This window comes from Phocoena phocoena, chromosome 6 (genome assembly GCF_963924675.1).
Source record: "Phocoena phocoena chromosome 6, mPhoPho1.1, whole genome shotgun sequence".
NCBI lineage: Eukaryota > Metazoa > Chordata > Mammalia > Artiodactyla > Phocoenidae > Phocoena > Phocoena phocoena.
The window spans coordinates 66,409,505-66,427,020 of NC_089224.1; the positions used below are offsets into that span (position 1 = coordinate 66,409,505).

At 43.9% G+C, this 17,516-nt stretch overlaps 1 protein-coding gene across 1 annotated transcript in view; it reads left to right on the forward strand.

The window, feature by feature from the left end:
• MAMDC2 (MAM domain containing 2) overlaps positions 1–17,516 on the forward strand; it is a 166,926-nt gene that overhangs the window by 72,218 nt on the left and 77,192 nt on the right. Inside the window, exons 3-5 of the mRNA XM_065878979.1 lie at positions 4,645–4,916; positions 6,463–6,547; positions 9,667–9,804. Coding sequence (XP_065735051.1) covers positions 4,645–4,916; positions 6,463–6,547; positions 9,667–9,804 — 495 coding nt within the window. The remainder of the gene's footprint in view (positions 1–4,644; positions 4,917–6,462; positions 6,548–9,666; positions 9,805–17,516) is intronic.

Here is a 17,516-nt window from a genome sequence, read left to right on the forward strand (position 1 = left end):
CGCTGTGCGTTCTCCCTGGGAAGTTGTCCCTGGATCCCGGGAACCTGGCAGTGGCGGGCTACACAGGCTCCCAGGAGGGTAGGTGTGGATAGTGACCTGTGCTCGCACACAGGCTTCTTGGTGGCGGCAGCAGCAGCCTTAGCGTCTCATGCCCGTCTCTGGGGTCCGCGCCGTTAGCCGTGGCTCGCGCCCGTCTCTGGAGCTCCTTTAAGCAGCGCTCTGAATCCCCTCTCCCTCGCGCACCAGGAAACAATAAAGCAAGAAAAAGTCTCTTGCCTGTTCAGCAGGTCCAGACTCTTCCCTGGACTCCCTCCCGGCTAGCTGTGGCGCACTAGCCCCCTTCAGGCTGTGTTCACGCCGCCAACCCCAGTCATCTCCCTGCGCTCCCACCGAAGCCCGAGCCTCAGCTCCCAGCCCCGCCCGCCCCGGCAGGTGAGCAGACAAGCCTATCGGGCTGGTGAGTGCCGGTCGGCACCGATCCTCTGTGCGGGAATCTCTCCACTTTGCGCTCCTCACCCCTGTTGCTGCGCTCTCCTCGGCGGCGCCGAAGGTTCCCTCCCGCTACCCGCAGTCTCCGCCCGCAAAGGGGCTTCTGGTGTGTGGAAACCTTTCCTCCTTAACAGCTCCCTCCCACTGGTGCAGGTCCCGTCCCTATTCTTTTGCCTCTGTTTTTTCTTTTTTCTTTTGCCCTACCCAGGTACGTGGGGAGTTTCCTGTCTTTTGGGAGGTCTGAGGTCTTCTGCCAGTGTTCAGCAGGTGTTCTGTAGGAGCTGTTCCACATGTAGATGTATTTCTGATATATCTGTGGGGAGGAAGGTGATCTCCACGTCTTACTCTTCTGCCATCTTGAAGGTCCTCTCTATTTGTAGACTGTCTGATCGGTGTCAGGTGGTACCTCATTGTTGTGTTGATTTGCGTTTCTCTAATAATTAGTGATGTTGAACAACTTTTCATGTGCCTACTGGCCATCTGTATGTTTCTTTGGAGAAATGTCCTTTTAGGTCTTCTGCCCATTTTTTGATTGGGTTGTTTGGGTTTTTTTGTTGTTATTGAGTTGTATGAGTTGTTTGTATATTTTGGAAATTAAGTCCTTGTCAGTCACATTGTTTGCAAATATTTTCTCCCATTCTGTATGTTGTCTTTTCATTTTGTTTATGGTTTCCTTTGCTGTGCAAAAGCTTGTAAGTTTGATTAGGTCCCATTTGTTTATTGAAATGATTATTTTTAATAAAGTAAGAGAAATAAACAGCTCACCAAAAACATTATCATTTTTTTCTAGAATAGCAATTTTATTAGTGGCAGTCCAGGGAAAGTCACCATCCCTGATATCAGTATCTTCCTCATTCTTTCTTAATTTTCTAAAAGCTCTTCAAAATGTGCCACATTCCTTTTAGATCAATTTGGCTCTAATATGACCACAAGATGTAATCTGACCACAAGCAAGGGTAAGAAATAGTTCCAGCTTAGGTGCCAGTTCAGATTAATTGGTAGTGATTACATGGAACACTGTATTTAGAAGGATTCTGAGGCTATATCCAGGCTGAGCAAAAAAAAACTGTAGTGATTAATTAAGAAAATCTGTTTTGAGATTGGCAGTCGTAGTGGAGGTGGGTAGCTCTTGAGCTAGTTATTTGATCTAGGAAAATGCATTATTCAGCTGAGTGGATGCAAAATCACTTGGGTGGATAAATCTTTGGATGGACTGTAAGGCAGCTAATAGGCATATCCACACAGCATGACCTAAGAGCAATTTTGAAGTCTGTAATTTGCATGCAGAATCTCAATAATTTGAAACAGCCAATATTTATGGCCAAGATGTCAAAAGCACTCAATAAATAGCATTAACTTTCATACTGTATAACATCATGGTATTTAAAATAATACATTTTATATACTGTGTGTTCTCAAAGGCTTTTAACATAAGAGCATTAGCATATGCTTATAATAAAATCTGATATAATAAAAGATTATGTCAAGAAAGATTGTTTTATGGCATTCACTGAAAAATCAAGATAATCACCAGTAGATGTACTCATTGAGCCTACTATAACACACATTTACTTAAGTTTGAGTTCTACCTCTATGTAAAACTATTTCCTCCCTCCTTTGCATGCTATCAGTACTTACATGCCTGACCTTTCTTTGATAGATAAGAAGTGTCCTGAGAATGAGTCCTATTTCTCTGTCAGATGTGTAAATCAGTGGTTCTCAAATTGTGACCCACAGACCAGCAGCATCGGCATTACCTGGAACTTTTCAGAAATGCGGTCTGTTAGATGTGAAGCATCACCCCAGACCTACTGGATCGGAAACTCTAGGAGTGGGCCCAGCAATCCGGGTTTGAACAAGCCCTCCAGGTGACTCTGGGCTCAAGTTTGAGAGCCCCTGCTGTGAGTTGTTCCCTTCTAGAATGGGGAAAGGAAGGAGGGAAAGAAATTGGGCAAGTGCCCCAGGGAGAAGTGGGCCTCGTACAGCAACCAAGTTGGCATGCAATGTAAACATCCGTAGGACACAGCACAGACTTTCTTTGTTTCTTTCCTCTTTTATATCCCATGTACCAACCCTCTACTTCCTCAGAAAAGGTTTGAAGTGCTCTCAGGATCTCCATCAATTCCCATCTCCACCCCACCCCACTACTAGTCTGCTTAGAGTCCCTTCTTTTGGGATAGTAGCAGGGTGGGACAAGGAGGATGGTGCTGATTCATTCCCTCACGTCATAATGAAGCAACATTATGTTTCAAAAAAGGGTTGGCATCAAGAACCCCAGCTTAGGGGCTTCCCTGGTGGCGCAGTGGTTGAGAGTCCGCCTGCCCATGCAGGGGACACGGGTTCATGCCCCGGTCCAGGAGGATCCCACACGCCGCGGAGCGGCTGGGCCGGTGAGCCGTGGCCGCTGAGCCTGTGCGTCTGGAGCCTGTGCTCCTCAACGGGAGAGGCCACAGCAGTGAGAGGCCCACGTACCGCAAAAAAAAAAAAAAGAACCCCAGCTTAGTTAGTGCTTCAAAACCCAACAAACCCCACATCTAGTAAATATATGTGAAGCACTTAAAGCAGCACCTGGTTCATAATGGGTGTTCGCTGTACCTAGGCGGTAATGGTGTTGCTGGTAATTACTGCAAGGGCCAGGTTTATCCACAGAGGGTGCCTGGGTTGGCATCTAGAAGCAGTTGTATTTGCCCCCAGTGGGTAGTTGCTATGTTGAGAAGACTGCCAGCTGGAGATAGATCTTGATCTTGAAAGCTTCCACAGGCAAGTGAGGCTCCTTGAAGACAACGCCCTAACTGTTCCTTAACTGTGAGGGTGGTCATCAGCTGAGCTGCCACTGGCCTATCTGCACTTGCCACAGGATGGGGCTGGGATGAGCATTTGGGGCAGCAAGTGTGGGAAGAGGGGCTGAAGAACATCAAGCAAAGAGGCCTTTTAGGGCCTTTCCAGTAAGAATTTAGTGTTGGGAAGCCCCAAATGCAAGGGGTAGGGTGGGTGGTCACATGACAGAAGGCTGCCTATTAGATGCTGGCCACGAACGTGGGAACCTCTGAGCAAGCAAGAGGGTGCAGGTCAGAAAGACAGAGGGTCCGCAAGACCCACAGGCAGATCAGATCAGTGTTAAGGAAGCCAATGACCAGAGTTAGACTTGGAAGGCTCAAGTGAGAATTCTCGGTTCCAACCCCTTTTTTTGGTCATAGAAATGCTGTTTTACAGCCTGCTGTAGCCAGCAGAGCACCCCTTGTCCATATTAGGAGGATGAGGGGAGAGGGGGCAGGAGGAGGGAGGGGGAGTGAAAGAGGGAAAGGAAAGGAGGAGGGAGTGGAGAGGGATGGGAGAAAAGGGAAGGGGAGGACAGAAGGGAAGGGGAGAAAGGAGGGAGCGAGGAAGGGGACAAGGGAGGAGAGGGAAATAATGCTTGCTGGCCCCAGTGTGTCTACTGATTTCCAAGCCCTGTCCTACATGTTTTGCATGTACTTTCTCACTTAGTTATCAGAACTATGAGATTCGGTCATGGAAGAGTCTAGAGGAAGAGAGTCTTATGCTTAATGAACTTGCAATGAACGTTTTCTGCCTAGGCTCTAAGATCTAAGGTAACCAAATCAATTTAATCTACAACAATGAGGCAAGTCAAATGCAGATTGAGTCATTAGGGATGAGGGGAGCTATGGAAAGGGAAGGGATCCACCAAGGCTTTCTGACTCCAGTAGAGGAATGCTGCTCCTCCAGATTCTGAAGCCCCTTAGCCTGGGTTCTCAAACTCATAGGCCTATGGGGACCAGGAAGATGAATGCAATGTGCTAAATGGGCCTGTTATAAGGTGATAATAGGCAACAGATACTTAGCTTCAATGTCAGAAGGTTATAGGGCGTAGTGGGGATTATGGCAAAATGGAGCCCGCATACCACCTCTGAAGAGGCAGCACTACTCAGCTCTGGATTGTTGTTGTCATGTGTCATGTGCAAGTAGCCTCAGTGTTACTGGACCTTCTAATTTTTCACCAGAAGCAGAGACCCCATGTTCAGGCAACATTCAGTGGCCCCACAAAATGCATCTGCAGGCAGTATCTGCCCTCAGATTTACTGGACCACAGTTGTGTATTTTCCTGAGTTGTGAGCAGAAGATTGACCTCTTCTCTGTGTCCCTTTCTCCTTCCAGGCCATTACATTTACGTGGACACCTCCTTTGCCAAGCAGGGGGAGAAAGCCGTGCTGCTGAGTTCTGATGTACAGACTGAGGAATGGAGCTGCCTCCGACTGGTCTACCAGATAACCACATCTTCGGGGTCTCCATCAGAGCCCAGCCGGCTGAACCTCTATGTGAGATTTGATGATGAAAGCTTTGATCGCTTGCTTTGGTCAGCCAAGGAACCTTCGGACAGCTGGCTCATAGCCAGCTTGGACTTGCAAAACAGTTCCAAGAAATTCAAGGTAGGTAGAGTTTATGTGCAGGGCTTCTTATTTGGCATTATGCTATTCTAAGATCTTATGAAAACTTCTGCCATTGAAGTTAGTTATCTCCTGTGTTAGGATGTGACATCTTATGGGAGCTGCATCATAGAAAAAAATCAGTAGTGTAAATTAGTATTTTGTTGATTCCTTAAAAGAGCTTCTTCCCAGATTTGTTTTGTGTGTATTTAAGTGGGATTTCTGTAAGACTCTAAAAGGGGCTCAAACCAACCTCTTCAATGGGAATTTATTTTCCAGTGAGCTTTAGGGAGCATTCTCATTTCTTATAATTTTTTTTTCTTATAATTTTGTTTCATCCTCCTAAGTTATGTGTGGTATGTGTTTATGTTGTCTTCCTGATGGTTTGTTTGCTATAAATTTTGAACAAGACATTAACTGTAATAAAAAAAAAAAGAAAATACATTGAAAGAGGAAAGATACTTAAAGGACATGTTCTGATTCCTTTTTAGAGATGGAAATTGTTCCATCAGAAGTAATGGGAAAATAAGGTAGAGAAAGTAAGATAAAGTTGGATGTGTATTGGAGCAGGGAAGGAAGATGTAATCTGAACTCGGCCATGAAGTGTGATATTTAGTGAGAACATGTCATGGGGGACAAAGCGGAGCCTTCAAGAAAATGTTCTCCATTCCTAGTCCCCTTTTCAATTCCCTATCCCATATCTCTTCTTCTTCAACAAGCTTTGAAATACGGTATTCTACATTCTCTGTCTACTTGTAGTGCCTCCCATCAGGCAGCAGGGTGGATTAAGGGACGGAGCATTGAAGGTCTGAGCTCCCTATTTCACAGCGTCCTCTGGACAGTGTATCACACCCTAAATCTACCAGCATAGCTGCAAAATATTGGACTAAAATCACATAAGGAGAAGCAAATATTTTCAGAAGCAGGACCTACTGTGAACAGTGCTTGAAATCAGCCACATAAGTTGTTATGCTTCTCTCTGTTCTTTATGTAAAATTTTCAAATTTTCAGTAATATAGAAACTACAAGATGAGTTTTGAGCGTCTTCCACCTCATGCAGAAATTCCCCACCACTAGTCAAATGGCACTTCCTACCTCCTCCTGCAAGGGATTTTTTTTTTCCCCGCTGAGGCCTCTGCCTTCAGTTCCTGGCTAGTCTCAGAATGGATTTCCCCAGGGACACAAGCTCTCCTGTCCATCTGCAGCCAACTGGTGCCACCACAAGCACCGGAGAAGGTGGTGACTGTGCTTATGATGGAAGACGGCTGACTCTGAGCTCTTATTGGACACCTTGATCACCTCAAAGTTCTGAGAATATGTGTATGAGCTTGTGTACACACATGCGCGCACACACACACACACACACACACACACATGCCTTCTTTCAGTAAAGTCCATCATGAGATTGGTATCCTATAGCAATGAGCCGAGACAAACAATCTCGTTTTGCCTTGAATCGCTGAACAGCTCCTGACAAGTAGCTGAAATACTGATAAAGGACACGTGGTGTTTTGAAGTCTAACTCCCTTCTCCCGCATGTGTTGTACAGATTTTAATAGAAGGTGTGCTAGGACATGGAAATACAGCCAGCATTGCACTCTTTGAAATCAAGATAACAACTGGCTACTGTATCGGTAAGTGGGTTTCCTTTTCATTGCATCAGAACATGCATCTTTTTCTAAAATCTCCTGTTGCCAGAGGGAATTGAATCAATCTGAAAGGCAGGGCATTTTATAAACGACACCATGCAGTGCATTTTGAATTTTGCATCACTTGCGTGTTGTATGATGTTTCTCTGTCTTTAGCAGAGGAAGGCTCATTAGAGTTTGCCTCGATTGACTGGGTTGATGAAAGAAAAGTAGATGCAGCGACTGTAACCTGAGTTGCTGCCTTAAGCTCAACATATTCTAATAAACGTGACATCCAGTTTGCTGTATATTCAGCTTTTTGTAGCTTTTGCCAGAAAGCAGGCATCCTGTTACCTCTTTATTACCTCTTTCCTCACCTTCCTCCGTTTCTCTCTTACACACCATTGCTCTGTCTTTATACTCACAGTTGTCACTTAGATTCCACTTGAGCAGGGTTGGTAGGTGCCTCTTCTGTGCCAGCTTCTGAGAGGGCATCAAAAGCAGACATACTCTATGTCCTGAGGTCACTCACCTTCCATTCGCCTCCTACTGAAGCTGTTTCTGTATATGACAAATTCTGCTGGAGAAGGACAAGCCGTGCTGTGGAGGTGTCGGGAGGAGGGGAGAAAATTGGACAGGACTGAATCCAGGAGATGCATTTGAGCCGTAGTTTCAAGAAGGAGTAGAATTTAGTCAGGTAGAGGAGCAGGGTAGGAAGGAAAGCACTCTTTCTGGGCAGACCCCATAGTGCGTGGACAGCACCGAGTGTGTCCAGGCAAAGGCGAGAGGCTGGGTAGCGTTTGAGGTGAGAATCAGCACTGTTAAGGGAGTCTGTTAAGGAAGAGTCTGGAGCCCAGCTGTGGAGCTTGGGTTCCGGGATTATGTGGTTGGGAGGCGTTAGAAGTCAGTCATCAGGGGAGGGGCCTGCAGCTGCGTTTTCAGATGATGACTGGCCGCCGCATGGAAAATGAGTTGGAAACAAAGAAAATAGGTCAGAGATAGAAAAACCTTTAGGAAGTGATTGTGACCTTACAGAGGGGACATAGGAGGGTCTAAAATTGGGGTTGGCAGTGGAATGGGATAAAGGTGGTAGATCTGAGGGATTTTTCAGCACTGACCGTACTTGGAGGCTGAATGGATGTGGAAAGGAAAGAGGCAAGAGAGTCAAGGGCAGTTCTGAAAGAAAACCGACCTAGATTGCGACCATTTTCTGAAGATTGTGACCATTTTCTGAGTTAAGACTGTATCTTCCTCGGAGCTCCTTAGTGGCGGCTGCGGGGATCTTAACACCCTACAGACTTGAGTCGGACATACCTAGTGGAGCGCCACCTGCTGTCTTAGTCAATGCACTGCTCCCCTCAGCCTCTGTTTCATTACAGCAAAATGGGGATAAAATATTTCCCTCGTAGGATTGTTGTGGGGACTAATAAGATCAGGGATGTGAAGGTTATTGTCACAGTGCTTGGCACTCAAAAATGTTAACTGCCTTTCTCCAAATCACTTGATGGCTTCTAGTTTGTTTAAAACACAAAAGGAGCGCTGATATTTCTTCTTTTGAACTGTATGATCGTACTCTCACCTTACCTTTCTTTCTGTGCACTCTTTTTGCTCCCCTTGTTTCCTCATCTGTAAAATGAGGTTAATAACAGTACATACCTTGTAGGGTTGTTTTGAGGATTAGATAATTTAATTTGTATAAAGTGCTCAGAATACTGCCTGGCACATCGAGGAATATTTTGCTTTTCCTTTACTCTGCGGCAGCCTTTGGCACTGACTCTTGGGCATGGGTTAGCGGATGCTGTAGTGGAAAAGTTGAAAATGAAAATCTTAAAAATGTTCAGTGCTTGTTAATACAAAAGCACAGTGATAACTGTATCAGTCAGGACCCTGGCAGGAAAGTGGAAACAGAGTACATTCAACCTGAGTAATTTGAGGAAAACTCACTAAAGGGACTCCAAAGGTGTGGGTGGGTGAAGGAAACCAGTCAAAGCTAGTGCAGTAATCCAGGACTAGTCAGAGTGATGACTCATGAGCCATCAATATCTTTAGGTCTGAAGGGGCAAGGGAGAAGGGGTTACCAGAACCTGGAGACAGTAGCTGTACGGTCCCTCAATAGAGAGATACAGCCAACACATGGCAACCTGGCAGAGAGGGAGCTGGAGGAATAAACACCCCCAACCTTGCTCTCCTCCTACCTTCCACTGGTTGAATCCAATGAGATGCCAGAAGGCAGGGAAGTCCATACAAGGCCGTACACGTCAGCCTCTGGAGAATGGAGCCCCATGGAAGAAAGGTGGGTGGGACTGGAGGGGCCAATAAGAGATGACCAACACAATCACACTTCATATTTTTAATTGATAATTATGGGGGTCAATGAAAGAACTGGCTTGTGAGTTTCTTGTTCCCCATAAAGGAGTCTGTTGACTGGGAACAATTTATCTGTGCAAACATGTCAGTGCTATTGAAAAGGGGAAAGAGAGTCTCTTTGTCTTCTCTTTTATCTCCACTCCGGAGCTGCAGAAGGACCCAGTGCCTAAGATATCCCTGTCCCGACTGCGCTGACCAGGTTCTTGTTTATAAGCAACGCAGATGATTTTAGCATCTAGGAAACATGCCCCTTAGCCCTTAGCTTAGCACCTTGTCTGCTATCAAGAGAGAAGGGGATGGGGGAACGGGCTACCAGAAAGGTGGTGGATAAACTTTCTGGAGCTAAAAGCATAGCTCTAAATAGTGCTTTGACACAGAGTTGGCTGATTGACCAAGCACTAACCATGTGTCTGGCACTGTGCTGGCAGCTGGCCACACTTACCACAGCCCTGTGCAGGGGGAGTGTCCCCCTATTTCTCCTAGGAACAAATAGAGGCTAGGAGAGGTCACACAGCAAGCCACATGGCAAGTAGGCAGAAGGGCCACAATCCAAAGAAGCAATGATGAATTATAATCTCTGTTCATTACAGGATCTCTCTTCTTGACCGACATTGTCCAGGGGTCCTGGTACGAAGATCCCAGTGGTCAAAGGGAGTGAGAAACATATCTGAGTATCTAATAGCAAACTGCAGTAAGCCTGGGTGTACCCAGGCGTAACTACATCTACATGAAGTCTGTTTTTATTATTCTCTTGCCAGAATGTGACTTTGAAGAAAATCATCTCTGTGGCTTTGTGAACCGCTGGAACCCCAATGTGAACTGGTTTGTTGGAGGAGGAAATATGCGGAACTCCCACTCCATTCTTCCGCAGGACCACACCTTCAGGAGTGAACTGGGTGAGCTGGGGACAAATGGAGTCCTTGTTCCAGGATAACTGTTTCTGCCATCTCTCTCTACATTGACCTGACTGTGGCTTGTCGACAGAGAAGGAGACAGAGAGAGGAGGGTGAGTAGGGACCGAGAGACCTGGTGGAAGAGAAGAGTAAGCCGTGAGAGAGAGGCAAACTGCAGACACGAGCTCTGTAACTAAGGAGAAGGCCACCCAGATAACAGCTTTTCTTCCCCTGTGACCTGGTCTTGCTATTTTCTTTTTCTTTTTTTTTTAACATCTTTATTGGAGTGTAATTGCTTTACAATGGTGTGTTAGTTTCTGCTTTACAACAAAATGAATCAGTTATATATATACATATGTTCCCATATCTCTTCCCTCTTGCGTCTCCCTCCCTCCCACCCTCCCTATCCCACCCCTCCAGGAGGTCACAAAGCACCGAGGTCTTGCTATTTTCACATTTCCATATTATGCTTGACTTTCTTCTGTTTGCTGTTCAACATTTCTTATTTCTAAAGACAAGGCTGGAATAACCCTAGGTTACTTTTCACTAAAAATACATGGAGTGATGGGAATAAGTTTTTAAGAACTTCCCTGGTGGCAGGGAGGGGAGCCAATAGTACTGATGGTCAGTCCTGAATGCGGTGAGCAATAGGGCCCCCTAGTGGTCAAGCAGGCTGGTTCTCTGCAGGGAAAATAGAGAGGAGAGGTCATCAGTGAGCAGTGGGCTGGAGGAGAAAGTCCCCACAGAGACAGGGCAAGGGCTTGCGTCCTTGTGAGTTATGGCAGCTCTCACCGGGACCTTGGTAGGCTTCATAAAAGCCTAGGTCTCCCTGCAGTTGCAAAACATTCCAGTCATCAACTGTAAGTTCTTGTTGACCAGCGAGAAGATTCTGGTGACTGGCTTTCCATCAAGGACAGAATAGGAATGCTGGTTCTGCTGCAAAGGGTAACATTTTCCCTTTCATTCCTTTGCCATGCAGATATTGAGGTGATCTGCTCAGTCACAATAAATCGCTGATGATGACAGTGTGTCCCCTTCAGCTGCCTGAAGACATGGCAACTTTTTATGGTTCTTTACTTCATTCCTCATTCACTGTAGTTTCTCTTCATGTGAATATTTTTAACCACGTCTCCAACTTTTTTTAAGTGTCCATCCTATGGCTTATCTCGGCTTTGGACAGTCTTCATTCTGTCCTTATTGTTATCTTTGCTCCTGTTCTGTCTCCTTTATATCCAGAGTCTCAGATTTAGTTTCCCAAAGGGGCCAGGCAGATGGTATAAAGAGAGTGACATATAGGCTGGGTGAGGACGGTGGCAAACTAGAGAGCATGGACCACGTACAAAGAGTACTCAACTTCAATTAGTTGCCACCATGCGAGAATGCAAGCCCAGGGAACCAGGTCTTTCAGTTTTGCAAGATAATCAGCAAGGCATGGCTTTTATGTGAAATTTCCCCAATTTTTAACTTGGTGAATATTCTCTTAAAAAACACCACAAGGCCAACCAAACACATCTTCAGGTCAGACCCAGTTAGCCAACTTCTACTTTGCAACCTTTTATGTAAGTTCCTTTTCTTTTTTAACATGCCCAGGCTTCTTAGAACAACATATTTATAAGTAACCATATATAAGAAAGGTTGGAGTCTCCTGTCTCCTGTGGTTTACCTGTTTAAGACAAAGCCAACTTTTTTTTTTGCGGTACTCAGGCCTCTCACCGTTGCGGCCCCTCCCGCTGCGGAGCACAGGTTCCAGACGCGCAGGCTCAGTGGCCATGGCTCACAGGCCCAGCCGCTCCGCGGCATGTGGGATCTTCCTGGACCGGGGCACAAACCCATGTCCCCTGCATCGGCAGGCAGACTCTCAACCACTGCGCCACCAGGGAAGCCCTGGATCTAGCATTTGCATTCATTCAACACTGTATTAGGTATGATTGGGAAAATGACAATTAAAATGACAGGTCCTCTATGGTCCCTGCCTGGTTTCAAGGAACATACATTTGAGAAAGAGGATAAGCTTTCTACTACAAATGAATGTAAGACAAAGTAGTATGTGTCGAGTGCTTCCAAAAAAAAAAGAAAGGTGCTTGATATTCAGCGACAAGAGGGATCACTTACTGTTTGGATGTTCTAGAAGACATGATGCGAGAAGTCAAGTGTATTTGAAGGATGGGCATGATTTGGACAGGCAGAGACAAGAGAGGCAGGAGCCATGATGCCTCTGGCAAGGGGTAGCAGCTGAGAGAGAGAGATGAGTGAGAAAACAGTATGGGGGCAGTTCTAAAAGGCTTTGAATGCCAGGAAAGAGATTTTAACTTTATTCCATTGATGATGGGAGGCCATTGGAGGTCTTTGAGAAGAGAGAGTTGCAATCACAGCAGTGTGTTAGTTTGATTAACCAGATGGTGATTATCTCAGTAGATACAGGACTGAAAGGTAGAACAAGAGAACGAAAAATGCCCCAGAAACCATTTCTTTAGATACATCTATGGTCACTTACATAAGGAATTGAAATTAGAAAAAGACCAAAAATGTATTCACTTCCTTCTTTTAAAAGTAAGGTTTAGCACTCTTGGAGATGACAAAAGATTTGGGTTTCCATATGTGTATCCATATTTTGGTCCTAAAGACACACAGCCCATCACTACTTGTGGCCATTGTAGGAACCACACGTGTAATGAGTGTTATGTGTAGAGTGAATGATAAGCTGTTATGACAGATTAATCCATGAATCTGAATGAGTATTTTAAATGACAGTTGGGTTAACTCAAAACAATAAAATGTTACTACCTCTTGAAACCTTTGTTTAAATGAATAAAAAAACTAACAGTGTCTTGGGGTTTCGAAAAGAAATGCCAGATGACATTTTCTTAATTTATGGAAGTTGGCTGATTTTGAGATTGTTTTTCTGCCATTTTTAAAAATTCTAGTGCAAGGAATAGAGAGAATCTTGAAAGACTAATGCATTAAAATTGCAATAATCCTTGGTGTCATTATCACAGAGGTACAAGCTTCAGTGTTAGATAACTGTTCCCAAATTACTTAAAAATTAGTTCCAAAGTCAGATCCTCTGGGTAACCAATATCATGACCTAATAATTACTTGTTCAGTGCATCATTTTTCATTCTCAATGATGGCAAGGGCCAGGTGGCTTGGAGAACACGTATTTCTTGGGAGAGACAGCAGACCTGTGGACTAGTGTCAAATCATCCACTTGACTATGTTACCTGAGTATCATCTATTCTTTGAAGAATGCATCACCACTAGTTCTTCCTCACTCTCATTTGTGAGCACAGAACATTCTGACCATATTTGCATCAACAAGCGATAGAGAAGGAGGACTAGGCTAGAGGTCAGAAGGCTTGTACTCCAGACCCAGTTAGTTATCAGAGCCCTGTATTACTTTGGGTGATCAGTGGACATTTGGTCCTGTCTAGAGCATCCAGTAAGACATTTGGCCCATGCCATAAGGTCCTTGAAATTTGGTCCTCTCCAAAACATCCATAAGCATATTTGGTCCATGCCAAATGGTTTTGGACAGGACCAAATATCAAGGACCTTTGGCATCTACCAAATGTCATATGGACCAGATATCTTATGGATATCTTATGGACTTGAGGATATGGGGAAGGGGAAGGGGAAGCTGTGAAAAAGCGAGAGAGTGGCATGGACATATATACACTACCAAACGTAAAATAGATAGTTAGTGGGAAGCAACCGCACAGCACAGGGGGATCAGCTCAGTGCTTTGTGACCACCTAGAGGGGTGGGATAGGGAGGGTGGGAGGGAGGGAGACGCAAGAGGGAAGAGATATGGGAACATATGTATATGTATAGCTGATTCACTTTGTTATAAAGCAGAAACTAACACACCATTGTAAAGCAATTATACTCCAATAAAGATGTTAAAAAGAAAATTACTGAAAATATGGAAGACTGACAATGACTGAGAAACAATATTATTAGACTATGTAACAAAAATAGCCAAAGCAATCTTGAAAAAGAAAAATGGAGTTGGAGGAATCAGGCTCCCTGACTTCAAACTATACCACAAAGCTACAGTAATCAAGACAGTATGGTGCTGCCCCAAAAACAGAAATATAGATCAGTGGTACAAGATAGAATGCCCAGAGATAAACCCATGCACTATGGGCACCTAATTTATGACAAAGGAGGCGAGAACATACAATGGAGAAAAGACAGCCTCTTCAATAAGTGGTGCTGGGAAAACTGGACAGCTACATGTAAAAGAATGAAATTAGAAAACCACCTAACACCATACACAAAAATAAACTCCAAGTGGGTTAAAGACTTAAATGTAAGACCATACACTATAAAACTCTTATAGGAGGAAAACATAAACCATAACAAGATCTTTGACATAAACCACAGCAAGATCCTTTTTGACCCACCTCCTAGCGTAATGGAAGTAAAAACAAAAATAAACAAATGGAACCTAATGAAACTTAAAAGCTTTTGCACAGCAAAGGAAACCATAAACAAGACAAAAAGACAACTCTCAGAATGGGAGAAAATATTTGCAAATGAAACAACAGACAAAGGATTAATCTCTAAAATATACAAACAGTTCATGGGGCTGAATATCAAAAAAACAAACAATCCAGTTAAAAAATGGGTGGAAGACCTAAATAGACATTTCACCAAGGAAGACATACAGATGGCCAAGAGGCATATGAAAGATGCTCAATGTCACTAATTATTAGAGAAACGCAAATCAAAACTACAATGAGGTATCACCTCACACCAGTCAGAATGGTCATTATCAAAAAATCTAGAAACAATAAATGCTGGAAAGGGTGTGGTGAAAAGGGAACCCTCCTGCACTGTTGGTGGGAATGTAAATTGATACAACCAGTATGGAAAACAGTACGGAAGTTCCTTAAAAAACTAAAAATAGAACTACCATACGACCCAGCAATCCCACTACTGGGCATATACCCTGAGAAAACCATAATTCAAAGAGACATGTACCACAATGTTCATTGCAGCTCTGTTTACAATAGCCAGGACATGGAATCAATCTAAATGTCCATCGACAGATGAATGGATAAAGAAGATGTGGCACATATATACAATGGAATATTACTCAGCCATAAAAAGAAATGAAATTGAGTTATCTGTAGTGAGGTGGATGGACCTAGAGTCTGTCATACAGAGTGAAGTAAGTCAGAAAGAGAAAAAATAAATACCATATGCTAATGCACGTACATGGAATCTAAAAAAAAAAAAAATGGTACTAATGAACCTAGTTGCAGGGCAGGAATAAAGAGGTAAACATAGAAAATGGACTTGAGGACATGGGGTGGGAGGGCAAAGCTGGGGCAAAGTAAGAGTAGCATTGACATATATACACTACCAAATGGAAAATAGTTGGCTGGTGGGAAGCAGCAGCATGGCACAGGGAGATCGGCTCAGTGCTTTGTGATGACCTAAAGGGGTGGGATAGGGAGAATGGGAGTGGGGCTCAAGAGGGAGGAGGTATGTGGACATGTGTATGCATGTGGCTGATTCGCTTTGTTGTGCAACAGAAACTAACAAAGTATTGTGAAGCAATTATCCTCCAATAGAGGTCTATTTTAAAAAAACCAAGAGTGCTTTGGGTCCCTCCTGAGTACATATAAATACATTGCATTTGACATTAGAAAAAAAGAAAAAGGGGGACTAAAGGGACTAAGGAATGGGAAAAAGAGGACCTGGCCTTTCTAATATCTGGACCAGGAGATTTTCTAATATCTATATCAAGAGATAGGCATGATGACATGGTCATCCCTGAGGAGCACAAAGACTTGGTAGTAGGGTATATCACCCCTGCTGTAGGCACTCGCCTCTCTCCTCTCCCCTCCCTCTCTCCATCCCATCTCCTCCTCTTCATCTTTTCTATCTTTTCTCTTCTTCCTTGGCTATTCTAAAACACCTGCCAAAGGCAGGCAGCTTTGCCTTCTAGCATTGTTTAGTCCCCTGACATCAATACCAAGGCCTAAAGAAGTCGTTGATCCTGAGCCTGAAGGGAAGGAATCCAGGAAGACTTTTATCTCCCTTCCAGCAAAGCATCTGATTATAGTCATCCTAGTCAGAGCCTGAACATCAGAATGACGCTTCTTCTTTGATCACTCATTCATTCATTCATTCAACAAACACATAATAAACACTCTTTATAGGTCAGGTATTCTTGCATATCCTGGTGAAACAAAAACTGTCACTGACCTCAAAGAGATCACAGGAACCAATTCTTCCAAAGTGCTATTCCCTAGAATACCAGTACTTGAGTATAAAAGTCTTTATATGAGAGAAGAAGGGCTATATATGTGATCAAATAAACTGTGGAAACCCAGAGCTAAAGAAAGCTAAACAGATTTATTTCAGGACTTCTCAGTGCCTTTAATATAGTTCTGTGTTAATGTATATTATGGCATTTCTCAAAATGTTCAAATACTGAAATGCTATGTAAACATGCACAGTGATGTATTATCAATAGAGGTATGAAATAAATGATATGGGATCATAGAGAAGTGAAAGACTACCTTGGTTTTGGGGTTCAGGGGAGGCTTTCTACAGGAAGTCATGTCAGAACTGGAATTTGGCCTGATGGATAAGGAGAAGATAAGTTTAGCATATGCAGAGGTGTACAGGCATGAGAGTGAATGGTTTCTTTGATGTCTGGGGAGTATTTGAGAATGCCATTATGGAAGATGGTGGCAGAGTAGGCCCTAGATCCTAGGTTATGTTTCTGCTTATGATCAGCAGGAATCTTGAATACTTACCTTCCACTCACTTCTTCCAGCACTTCTCTGCTATTTCACTTCGACTTCTCTTCAACTTTTGGAGTGAGGTTTTGCCCAATCAGTAGCCAAAGAGCCTTCTCATTCCCACCCAATACACACACACACACACACACACACACACACACACTCATTCATACTCCTCCCATGTAGACTCCTATGTTAAGACTTCCCCGCTGCATAGGACGGGGCTAAAAAAGATGGGTTCTAAAAATTCTAAAATGTTTTACTTGAAAAGCTCTGTGCTCATATGACTCAAAGGTTTGACCGAGATCACTCTTGGGGGAAAAAAAAAACCTCCAATGCGCTAAACAAGAGAGAGGTTACCTTCTTATTACATTTACCTTCTACCAGGTATATTGATTTTCCCTGAGCTCCATCAATTTTGGTGGCAAAGGAAAGATTAAATGGTTCAGATGTCTGCCCGCAGCAGCAGATTTGCCTCTATATAAACTCATCTCCTGTTCATTTGTTTCCTGGAAGCAGCTTACGCTTTTGCTTTCAGATGAAAACTGGAGAAACAAACAGCAGGGGTGAGGGCAGCTATGTGCCTGCTCAGAAACTTCAGAGCTGCAGAGCTGCCGAAGGAAGTCTTCCCCAGAGGCTCTGGCTTCTGTGTTATAGAAAAGGGAACAGTGAATGTAATATCTGAAAAATATTATGTGGTTATAAGTTTTCCTTCATTTGGCTGTGTGTTTTTAACAGCCCCAAACAGTGAGTCAGATTTTTCAAATGAGCACCATGTCTCCAAATTCCTGTCTTATGGTGGAAATGACTACTGCAGTAAGATTGTGGTGGAATACTGAAGGGGATGGGATATTATGTTGCTTTTTCTTACTCAGTTTGGATTCATCACATATGGATTTTTTTTCCTTTGTTAATATTTTATGAAGTGAAACAAAATCCTTCAGGGGCTAACCT